This window comes from Folsomia candida, unplaced genomic scaffold (assembly GCF_002217175.1).
Source record: "Folsomia candida strain VU population unplaced genomic scaffold, ASM221717v1 Fcan01_Sc003, whole genome shotgun sequence".
In the NCBI taxonomy this organism is placed as follows: Eukaryota; Metazoa; Arthropoda; class Collembola; order Entomobryomorpha; family Isotomidae; genus Folsomia; species Folsomia candida.
The window spans coordinates 2,687,626-2,699,081 of record NW_019091195.1 but is presented as its reverse complement, the minus strand read 5'-3'; the positions used below and the strand labels follow the sequence as shown (position 1 = coordinate 2,699,081).

At 36.9% G+C, this 11,456-nt stretch overlaps 4 protein-coding genes across 4 annotated transcripts; 2 read left to right on the top strand and 2 right to left on the bottom strand.

Annotated features, from left to right (window-relative positions):
- Positions 1 to 1,107: 1,107 nt before the first annotated feature.
- LOC110845796 (SET domain-containing protein SmydA-8) lies at positions 1,108 to 3,529 on the top strand. The gene is made up of 4 exons (XM_022092305.2): positions 1,108 to 1,797; positions 1,881 to 2,239; positions 2,315 to 3,009; positions 3,086 to 3,529. The coding sequence occupies exons 1-4, from the start codon at positions 1,399 to 1,401 to the stop codon at positions 3,343 to 3,345; spliced, it is 1,713 nt and encodes a 570-aa protein (XP_021947997.2). The 5' UTR covers positions 1,108 to 1,398; the 3' UTR covers positions 3,346 to 3,529.
- Positions 3,530 to 5,122: 1,593 nt separating this feature from the next.
- LOC110847609 (E3 ubiquitin-protein ligase MARCHF2) lies at positions 5,123 to 6,571 on the top strand. The gene is made up of 4 exons (XM_022094584.2): positions 5,123 to 5,754; positions 5,821 to 6,005; positions 6,093 to 6,316; positions 6,407 to 6,571. The coding sequence occupies exons 1-4, from the start codon at positions 5,457 to 5,459 to the stop codon at positions 6,471 to 6,473; spliced, it is 774 nt and encodes a 257-aa protein (XP_021950276.1). The 5' UTR covers positions 5,123 to 5,456; the 3' UTR covers positions 6,474 to 6,571.
- A 126-nt stretch (positions 6,572 to 6,697) lies between these two features.
- Positions 6,698 to 10,590, bottom strand: LOC118434783 (baeyer-Villiger monooxygenase-like). Its single transcript, XM_035849022.1, has 6 exons — positions 10,479 to 10,590; positions 10,202 to 10,400; positions 9,917 to 10,120; positions 9,681 to 9,847; positions 9,106 to 9,601; positions 6,698 to 6,932 (listed from the first exon to the last, which is right to left on the bottom strand). The coding sequence occupies exons 1-5, from the start codon at positions 10,588 to 10,590 to the stop codon at positions 9,471 to 9,473; spliced, it is 813 nt and encodes a 270-aa protein (XP_035704915.1). The 3' UTR covers positions 6,698 to 6,932; positions 9,106 to 9,470.
- LOC110847067 (probable inactive purple acid phosphatase 16) lies at positions 7,065 to 8,724 on the bottom strand. Its single transcript, XM_022093913.2, has 7 exons — positions 8,461 to 8,724; positions 8,255 to 8,387; positions 8,119 to 8,186; positions 7,701 to 8,048; positions 7,574 to 7,635; positions 7,458 to 7,501; positions 7,065 to 7,394 (listed from the first exon to the last, which is right to left on the bottom strand). The coding sequence occupies exons 1-7, from the start codon at positions 8,589 to 8,591 to the stop codon at positions 7,131 to 7,133; spliced, it is 1,050 nt and encodes a 349-aa protein (XP_021949605.1). The 5' UTR covers positions 8,592 to 8,724; the 3' UTR covers positions 7,065 to 7,130.
- Positions 10,591 to 11,456: the final 866 nt, after the last annotated feature.

Below are 11,456 nucleotides of genomic sequence, written 5' to 3'. Positions count from 1 at the left end.
CTGATATATGTAGTGGTTCCGAATTTCTTAACCTGTTACTACCAGCATTATATTTGTAGAACTTGGTTTTCGTGAAGTCTTTCGACCACCATTGGTTAGAAACTTTCTGTCTTTTGAGGTACAGCGTTGTCTTTTGTCCTCAGCCAGTTAAAGATTAGTAACAGAAGAACAAAGTTTGAAAGTTGACATAATTCGAGGTCAGCATGCATAATGCGGGCTATGAATTTATAGGACACCGTCATGTCGTATACCATACGGAAGTAGACAAAGGCTCATCAACTATGTATGTAATCATCGTTAATTCGTTAATGCTGGGTGTTTTAGTCAAGTGCCATCAGACTTTAGTTTAAATAACTCTTTGAAGGACAACTTAGCTGGGAACTTAAGATCGATATAAAGTGTGACGCCAATGGACGGACGGACCAAAGAAGATGAGTTGTTATTGCAAACAAACACGTGCGTGTATACAAACACACGGAGTTGTCAGTTCAGAGGGGTAACAGTAACAAGTAAATAAGATCAGAAATTATGCTGAGGCATCCGGGAACTTATTTTATAGCTTACAAACATAGGATTATTAATTTGCCCCATTTCATCTTGACTAATTAATAGTTAAACACGATCGATGAGCAAGCGTTTTCGAAAACTTCATCAATATTTTAACATGCATTCGTACATGTGCATATCTAAGACATCCACTTTAAAGAAGGATACACTCGAATATACTCGCTGTCATTCTGGCGCTTGTGTGACAGTTTCAATAGCCATATAATGTACATGCATAATGCAAGCAGAATCATATGTATTAGCAGTATTGTGAGGTTCGTTGTTGTTCATTGGCAAGTTTGGCAAAGCCACTTGACTTCTTAAAAGTTTATTCAGGACGGGAACATATCCATCCTTGTCCAGCTTCCAACAAGCACAATGGATAGATTGGATTGGGAATGAGAACAGTTGTGTCTATAAATAAATTGAGACTTCCCCTCCGTTCAAAAGTGCTGTTTGTTGCAACTTTTTGTCGCAAAACTGATATGAAAACAGTGAGTTTACTGAAAAATGATGTTACCCCGTATTCATTTAACTAAGAATCTTTAACCCGTGACAATTAGAACACATTCTATTATGCACCAAACCGAAGAGACCTCATTTATGATTCAAATTGGTTAATTAAACCAGTCAGAATTTTTGATTGCCTTGTCTCGTTTGCAACATTCATGAAGAAAAAATCTCAACAGTTTCTCACCTCCAGTTTGTCAATCTGCCAGCTAAAAGACAATCACACTCTGAGTTGCATAGAAGAAAAGTTACATCTGTTACTTCTATATGCATGTCTTCAGTTGGTAAAACCGTTCATTTCGTTAAAGAAGCTCGTGTCGAGCAGTCTCACACGTACGACACATGCCAAACTTACAAGAAATGGATTACTTGCATACTTCGCTGGAGAATTGTGCAATCTGTGGCGTCCCCTGTACCTCCAGTTGTGGCGCTTGCAAGAAAGTTGGTTACTGTTCCAAAGCACATCAGCAAAATCACTGGAAATCACATAAACTTCAATGTTTCCCACTCGTAGTGCAGCAAAATGACGTGTTGGGGAGATATTTGGTCACGACGAGGGATGTCAAGCAAGGTGAAGTGATCTTGAAGGAAACCCCCATATTTTCTGGACCTCATTTAGGTGACGCTAGTGCAGTAGAATCCTGGACGACGATAGTCTGTCTAAGCTGCTTCCGGATTGTTCCGACAAATTACAAGTGTTCAAAATGTCACTGGCCTTTGTGTGGAGTTACTTGCGAAAAAGTACACACATAATTTTTCATTGCATATGCTATTTTCCAACAGCTTCATCGTAATTATATTTTACATAATACTCTGAATTTCAGGACGAACAACATGCACAATCTGAGTGTAAAATTTTTGCGGAACGAAACATTACTCCCGACACATTCTTTGAGACAACTCCTGATTATTTCGTTTATGAAGGGGTGACGGTTCTACGGGGGGTTTTGCAAAAGGCTCAGAATCCGGCGAAATGGTCTAAAATATTAGAATTGCAATCTCATGGGGAAGAAAGGAGTAGAGTTGAACATGCTCGACAACAGAAAAATTCTGCCATCCGGTTTGTGAGACAGGTGTGTGGACAGAGTCAGTGCCAAGAGGAGGAAATTGACCATGTCTTGGGAGCGATCGGAGTAAACGCTTTCGTATCAGACGATGGAGTATCTCAAGCCCAGCTTTATAGGTAAAGATGAAAAAAGATGACATTATTTTAGAAATGCGAAAACAACCTAAATATGTCCCATCTTATTTGATGTAGGAATGGGACTTATCTTTATCATATTGCCAGTATGCCAGCCCATAATTGTGTTCCTAATTCGAGCTGGATTATTCAACTGAATTCGGATTTTCATTTGCGGGCCGCAGTGCCCATTAAAACAGGAGAAAGCGTAAATTTTCTCTACACAGAAGCAACCCTTCCAACTTCTGAGAGACGAAGGAAACTGAAGGACAACAAATACTTTTTGTGCGGGTGTCCACGATGTATGGATTCGTCCGAATTGGGGACGTATTTTTCGTCGCCAAAATGTACAGAGAAAAATTGCACTGATGGCAATCTTCTACCAACCTATAATTTGCAAACAATGGATGTCAGTTGGTGTTGCGAACTATGCTCGTCTAAGAAATCGCCAGAATTTGTGCATTCCCTACTTGCCAAAGTTGATAAAGAAACATCGCTCGTGGATCAAGATGATAGTTTCTCATCTATCGAGAAACTAATTAAAATTATCAACAAGTATTCTGGAGTTGTCCTGCATCCAAATAATTTTAAAATCCATGATATTGAGAATGACGTACTACAGCGCGTTTCTTTTCTATTAATGCAACATTCAAGAGCACGGAAAAATCAGTTTGGAAGTAACGAAATAAAATGGGCTACAAAATTGGTGGAATTGAGCAGAAAGAGTTTATCCATTTCTGATAAAATTTGGCCCGGATTTAATCGTCATCGAGGTATTCATATTTGTAACTGCAGATAATTTTAAGTAAATCTGTCAAATAACTCACTCTATTGCAATGTGTTTAACAGGTCGTCTCTTATATTTCTTACAACAAGGCTTAACTATAAAGATGTCGGTTGCTGTCTCGAATAAGAAATCTAAAGGGAAATCTCTGCAAGATTTATCATTGTTAAAACAAGATCTCCAAGAAATACAAAGAATTCGACAAGAAGTATTGGGAATATTTTCCATTGAGCCGGAAGGAAGGGAAGAAAGCTACATTGCAAAAGCCATGAAAGACGATTCTCCAGAAATGCTGCATTTAAATAGTCTTTTGCTACAACAGTAAAACATTAATTCAAATTACTCGACCGAGTATATATTTCAAACTTAATTATCGATTGAAAGTAATCTGTAATAAATTCAACTTGTTACTCTTTGAAATTTCTTATGTATTTATTCCTTGAAATTCCATTACCAAATGCTACACTTAAATATATCTATAAATGGTTGAATAAATAGGTGTTGTTTAACAACTGCAATTGTTTCACACTAATTTAGTCTTCCAACCATGAAAAAAACATCAATATTTACCATTGTACTATTTTGACAATTATTACTGCGTCATCGATTTATGTATATATGAGTATACATATTTATAAGTGTAAGTATTTATTTAAGGAGTTTATATTGTCTACAGTAAAATTTAACCAACCTTTGAACCTGGTGTCTGAGCTGGCTACTGATAATAATACGTGACATACAACATGCTTTTCAGTGAGAATATCAATTGTGTGCACTTACTGTGTTAACTTCTTACATCCTGTGATTTTTGGGGATCTCTAACAGAATGCCGGATCAGTGTTGTAGAATTTGCTTTGAAGGTTTGTAAAAATAAGGCTCCATTTCAATTTCAGTTGTATAACGTTATCCATTAACGAAGGTAATAACAGTGGGGATGACGCCTCGGAAAAACTGCTCGAGTCTCCATGCAAGTGTTCAGGTTCAATGGCACTGCTCCACGCTTCCTGTTTAGAAACCTGGCTAACTACGTCCAGACGCGAAAAATGTGAAATTTGTCAGTCTTCCTTTGAAACTATACGAGTTTTTCCAACATTTAGAGAAGTAAAATTGGAATTTTTTAATGAGCGCAAGATTACAATGTTATTAATTAATTCAATCTTTCTTATCTATGTAATTCGCGCATTTCTTTAGTACATCCGGGATCCCAGAAATCGCGTCACTTTCCAGTTAATAGCATTTATAGCAGAACTGCTCAGCTTCCTCTTGCCAACTTTAGTCCTTTGGATCATGACGTATCAATGGTATACTGACAGGAAGCACAGTAATCGTCTCTTATTCGATGGATGGGAAGCAATCGCACTCGTTGTTGGAAGTTTTGCCCTTCTTTCAGCTTGTATCATTTGGGGGAGAGGAAGTTTCAGGTATGGATAAATTCCTTAAAAATGCGTCTGCATGCAATAAATGTGCAAGTTCTGAGAATTTATGCAAACTTATCCAGGCATCACCAATACAAATGGAGTTCATGGAGAATGTCCCATCAGCAAATTAGACTCGTGCTCTCAAAAACGTCAAAAGCAGATTTTCCAGACGACCATGAAGCTCAAATTGTGTAATTTAATGTCAATGTACAATTGTACCATGTATGCAGTTAATTCAAACGTCAGTCGCACGAATGAGAGTTTATAATGGAATCGATAGACGAACTATGAGAATTGCAAAGTACATATCTTGTCAAATATCGGAGAGAATAGCGTTTAATCTTATTGTTGGCGACATACCAGTAATAATAATATAATAATATTCCATCATTTATCAGAATCTCTTCGTGCACACTTGTTTGCATAGTATTCACATTTTGATACGTCCATGGGGCTGCATTGCCAGTGGGTGAACTATAGTTGCAAATTATATTCCTTTACACATACTTATGTGTATGTGGTACATATTTGTGTGGGTAGTGTTTACAATGACGTATTTAATTTCTTGTGGTTTTCTGCCGGTACGGAATATGCACACACGTATCCATGCATATCTTTAGTAATCCTTCATTGCGGTTAATCCTACTTGGTATTGTGTATTAGGTACGATTGCTCGGAAGAACATTTTGATGACATGTACTGAACGTTACAACTACTTGTTAGTACGACAACCAGATGAATTTTCTCAGCAAATAATCTTAAGAACAAGATCATCCGTCTACTTTGACATTTTCTTAAACCTATCCATACACCTAGGTACATACACACGTGGTGGACAACGTAATCAAGTTCATGACAATAATTTTAAGCAACTTGTTCTTCCCACATCCGCAACCTTAAACCAATTTTGATGGTCCAGTTACTTCATTTGGTTATTTCGATTATTGGGATCAAGAACGTGTCAAAGCCACAACAATTTTAGGATTTGTGTATAAACCAAGTTTTTAGGTTTTTCATAATGCTTTCGCAACTAGCGACATTTGGAACAATGTCAAACTTAGTAACGGATAATCCCGAGGATTTCAGTTTAATTCAACTGGGATGCAATTATTCCATCGATATGGCGTCCCTAGAAGTCATCGAAATTAAAGATAGCTTAAGAATAGCAGAATTGACATCTTCACATAAGGTCGTGGTGAGCACTACTGCTGTGACAATCGAACCTGAATATTGCTGTTGGTCATCTTCCGTTGAGATGCAAAGAAGCGAAGAAACGCAAACTCTATCGAATATTTTCTGTCGAATTTGTCTTGAAGGTATGTAAATATGACTCAATCTGAATAATTGGTTGTCACATTTTAAATACCACTAATCATTTTCAGGTCAAAGTAATAATGGCAGGAGTGGAAACAACGAGGCGTTAATCTCGCCCTGTAAATGCACAGGAACACTGGCACAAATACACAAATCCTGTTTAGAGCAATGGCTTTCAATTTCAAACACGAACGGATGTGAAATCTGTCACTTTTCCTACAAAACTACAAGGATACCTCCGACTTTCAAGGATGTAAGTCACATAATACCATTAAATATGTACGCACAGGAAAGTGTATACAAAATTGTGCTAAAGTGACCTATACCTCGTATCATTCAGTGTCTCATGGACCCTGGCAATACATACTTTTGTCGGAACCTAGTGGCCGATATTATTTGTTTTGTACTACTCACACCGGTCCTCGTCGTCTCGTTGTATCTCTGCATTCTCGGAGCTAACAAATATTATTATGAATTTTCATCACCAGAACAAAGCGTTGGTCTCGTTGGTCTAAGTTTTCTCCTACTTTTTGTATACTTCATCTGGTTGCACATTACGCACAGGTACATAAATAAATTTGCATGCAATAGCGTCCTATAAATACTATTCTTAACACGAATACGAAATTAATTTGACATTTTTGGGTTTTCCAGATATCATTACACGGTTTGGATGGGGTGGAAAGCTACTCATGAAAAAGTTAAATTAGTTTTATTATAATTTCGCCAGGATTGATTGACAGTTCAATTAGTAGGATAATTTTAAAAGCTCACAAATACCATGATTTTAATAAATTCAATCTACCGACTTAAAAACACGTTAGTATCATGAGACAGCCAGACAAAATGCTCTTGCATCTTACAATTAGTCGCCTCACTTGATAAAATTCAAGTGATTTGGTGAAAAGTTACGGATTTCTGTCGCATAAGAGCTCACCGTCCCAGGATACAGGGCCACAATTCGTCCAAACTTGTCCACATATTGAGACGGAGGATTGCAACCAGGCGACATCCAAACCATCTCTTTCATTTCGCCATGAATTTTCTCCATGTATTTTGCTTCAGCCGTTTCCGTTACTGTGACTAATGAGCATTGCCGTTCTGTCATCCAGCGAACACACTTGATCACGAAATCCATTTGATTCTCCATCATCAATGTCACAGCATTGTGACCGAGGCTCTGGAGCAACATGACAAAAAATCAGATTAAGCATTATAAATTAATAGACAAAATTTTCTAAATTGGATTTCAGCACATGCATAATCAGTTCCTGGAGTCATTTCAATTCCTCCTCAAAAAAACTAAACTCAATTGAATTGTTTCGATGATTTATTCCAATTTTTGTATAATTATATTACATATACAACAATTTACTAATTAATTCAGTTGCGTGAAGTTTCTGACAGGAAAAAAGTCGGTAAATGTTCCGTTTTCAAGTCTGATATAGCTGTTGGTCTGACCCCAAAGTGTTGCGTGGTTCAAGGTAATTACTCGAGATCCTCGAGTCCAACCAACCCAGCCCCCACCATGCCCAGATTGCCGATTGTAGCACAAATCCACCGACTGATAATAGCAGCACCAACCGTTTCCGTGATTGTGTCCAACGAATGCAGACTTTACAGTGCCGGAATTAACAAGCGCCTGCAATTTAAAAAAAAGTATTTAAGTGTATAAAATTAAAAAAACGTACAAACGAAATTAGACCTGCATGAAGCCAGTATCTCGCTCCTGAGGTGTCACAATATCGTCTAGGTAAACAGATAGCGATTACAAATCAAGTTCTTATGCATACATATGCATCTTTATCACTTCATTCATACCATGCTGCCCAGGACATTCTGGACGTTGATCAATTTCGTCGTGAATTGGACTATACTCAGCTCTAGAAATTACTTTAAAATATTTTCAGGTGAACTGGACAGTGCAAAATTATTTGTAATTACTTACGTTGGATAATGGAAAAACGCGAGAGCAGGAATGGGTCCCCAAGTAGCGTTCATACTTGCAAGCTCTTGTACAAACCACTCCACCGCAGTTTCGTGCACGTATGCGGGAATGCCCCCAGATGAGTTTCGACCTCCTCTTGTGTCGAAAAACCATAAAATCAGTGACGGCGCTTCAGACGGATTGGATACATTTTTGGGGGGATAGATTGGCACAAAATAATTCGTTGTGCCTTCAACTCCATCAACGCCGTGTTGGGTGTAGGACAAATTATATTTCTGCTCAGTTTCAAGAATTTCCTCCCTCGTCACATTATTTCCAATGTCGTGGTTCCCATACGTAGACGCCCAACTATTCAAGTGCATATATTCATTTATTGTTTTATTTGCAAGAATTAATAAAATCTGGGTAATTATCTAACCGATAACCGCCATCGACAACGGGTTTGAGCAGCATATCCACATAAACAGACCCATTAGGAAACATGACCTGAAGAAGTAAATTATGCATTTTGATTTCTGTGAGCTTTTTTTATTTAAAACAAATCTAAGTCTCACCTCCGCCGACATAAGGTCTCCAGTATAGACCACAAAATCCGGGTGTTCCCATCGAAGAATGTCAGTCATGACTTTAGTGGATTTCAGGTCGTTTGCAGGGCCCTGTTCAGTTCCTGGGCCTTCTCCATAATGCCTGATTTCCAATTAAATTTTATAAATAATTTGCCTCTATTGTGTTATAATAAATATATAAATGTAGCACCTACAAGTCTGTAAACGTCACAATCTTGAAAGTGCCATCGTCATTAAAGTGAACAGGGTCACGGGGAAGTTGGATTCCACTTGCAGTAATTAATACTGCACACAATCCGAAGGCATAAATAGGAAGATTTTGCATTTTGAAGGGTTACCAACAATTAATTGTAAGATTGATAAGTGCCAAATGAATAATATGTAAGAGCGTCCTTATTATGAGACCTTGTTGCTCCTCTTTATACCTATAAGTTTCCATTCGCGTATGAATTTATCAGTTGCTTTATCAGTGTGAACTTATCATCTTCGATCTCCACATGAATTGGAAATCGTGATAAAATATGGTATATTATGTACTCAATGAGGAATAATATGCCGACCAATTTGTAGTTATCATATTTGCCACATATCCAACAACAAAAGTGGCACTACATAATATGTACATTTCTCAGAGTACAATGAATTGATTACTGCCATGTATTGGTGATGGTCTGTGGTTATGCCAGGTATATAATATGAGATCAATAGCAGTCAAAGTCATTTCCATCCATGATCACACAGCATGATTATGTATTTACAATCAATTGAAGTTGATGAGACGATGTGCACCTGGATGCTTATATAATATGAATAATTGTGCCATTTAAGTAAGTAAATACCGTATTTGGTCCCCACAAAAAGAAAAGATTTGGCAATTTATGTCCAGTAATGCCAAAAAGAAGCGAAGGGCCATGGTTGTCCCACCGTTGCAAAACATTTCCACCTTCAGCATCCCAAATTTCAATTGGTGAAAAGTATTCCTCCGTTTTGAACCCGGTTGCCAAAATTATTACCTATAATACAGAAATGTGTACTTATTTACGTATGCGAAATATATAACTATGTATCTATATGTCTATGGATTATATTAGTTTATAATAGTCTCAAATTGCCTCCACTTTCTCCTCTTCGTTCTCGTCTGATATAATTGAGTTTTTGGTAACTTGTAAACTTTTGCACGACACTAGTTTCACATTTGACTGTTTCAAAGTGGAAAAATAATCATTTGAGAATAGGACTCTTTGACACCCAAACGGGTCATTTGGAATTTGCTGGTGCAACAGTTTTGGGAAATCTTTAAGTTCTTGTCCCGAAACTTATTTGCTTCTTGAGTTACTAAGAATGTAAAAAAAAGTTCATTCATCATTTTTTGGCTTAAAATATGTAGGGTAGTCAAAACTGATACGGGTCATACACATTTCAGCCGTTTTAGTTCCTGGTCTCATGGAATTCCAAAACTTCTCAAAGTAGCTGTACCACCAGTGTCGATATACGTACTGAAAAATAGGGAAGAATTGGAATCCTAGTTTGGCGAGAACGTTGTATGATTTATTTTCTTTGGGTAGCATCCATGAAGGTCTTCTGTTCACCATTTAAATTCTAAGTTATACAATTGAATATATTAATTTGAAACATAAAGTAAATCCAAACCTCTGATAAATAATCACTTTCTTTGCAATTTTTGCAAGTTCAGGAATCACTTGGATTCCACTTGATCCAACGCCGATCACTGCCAAAACCTTATTTTTAAGGTTGCAATCATGATCCCATTTTGCCGTGTGAAAAATGGGGCCCTCAAAACTATCAAACTCTCTCGGGATTTTAGGGCTACGGAGAATACCAGTGCCAAGAATTCTAAAAACAACACAGTCATTGTACATATACGCTGAAATATCCGTTATGATAATAATAAATATGTAACGCAGTTTTATTTACACAATGTTGAAGTCCTCTTGAAATTCGTTTTGATTCTCCAAATTTTTGAAACTGACACTCCACAATTTCTTTGATTTAATAAACTGGATCCTGAGAACTTGATGTTTAAGTCGAATCTTGTCATAAAGTGAATATTTGATGCAAACGTGCTTTAAATATTCCAAAATTTCTGCTTGTGATGCATAAGTATTTTTCCAATCTGACAAATGGGAATACTATTGTTTAACTACTAAATCAACTTCATATCAAGTTTATGTACTTGAAATTATATATGTACCAGATTTCGGTTCAAATGAGTATGCGTACAGATGAATTGGTGCATCGCAGCACGAGCCTGGATAACTGTTGGCGAACCAAGTGCCACCAATTTCGGCGTTCATGTCAACCATGACGAAATTGTTGAACGACAAGTCCCGACGTAATCTTGTAGCTGCACATATTCCTGCGAACCTTATTGTTATATATTTAGATTTGTTTTTTGTACACAAATATTTATGTAATAGTAGTAATAGTAATAGTAATAGCCTTTATTACCCTCATTTACTAGTACTAGGGAATGCACAAAATGAAATTTTAGCATAGCACACTAGCCTATTTTCGTGAGCTTACAAACAGAAATAACTTACTTTAAATGATTAAATAACAATAACTAAGGGCTAAATTACTATATTTAACTTAACAATATATATGTACGTAAGATATTATCTACTCTTAGTTTGTATAAAGTTAGCTATAATCTATCAAATTTGTTAGAGCTTCAAATGACAAGCCAAAAACCGTGGATTTTGATTTCCATTCGTCATTAATTTTGCTGATTATCATATTAATGGGGGAATTTTTAAATTTTGACGACTTAATTACCGGTTGAAATAGTAAATCCTTGTTTGACCTCAATGACACACCACTGCACCACCTAAAGTTGTATATATGTATTTTTCGATTTACTTACCCACATCCAACTATGCAAACTTTTGGAGTTCCCATTTTTGTCGTCGTGAATGCTATGTTACCAGTCAGAGGTGAGAGAAATACTCAAATTTGTTTTATTTATGTAAAGTATCAAATAGGAAGCTAAAGAGTATTTAGTAAACACGATTACCGGGTATTGACTTTGCAGGAAAAAGTGATTGGCGTACTCGTGGTACTTCATTTCCAAGAAGCTGATCAGATACTCTAAACAAAAATGTAGATCCTATTCGTAGTCCCTTCCAGGCTTTAAATCCGTTTATGATGCAAGATAACCCAATAGGGGATG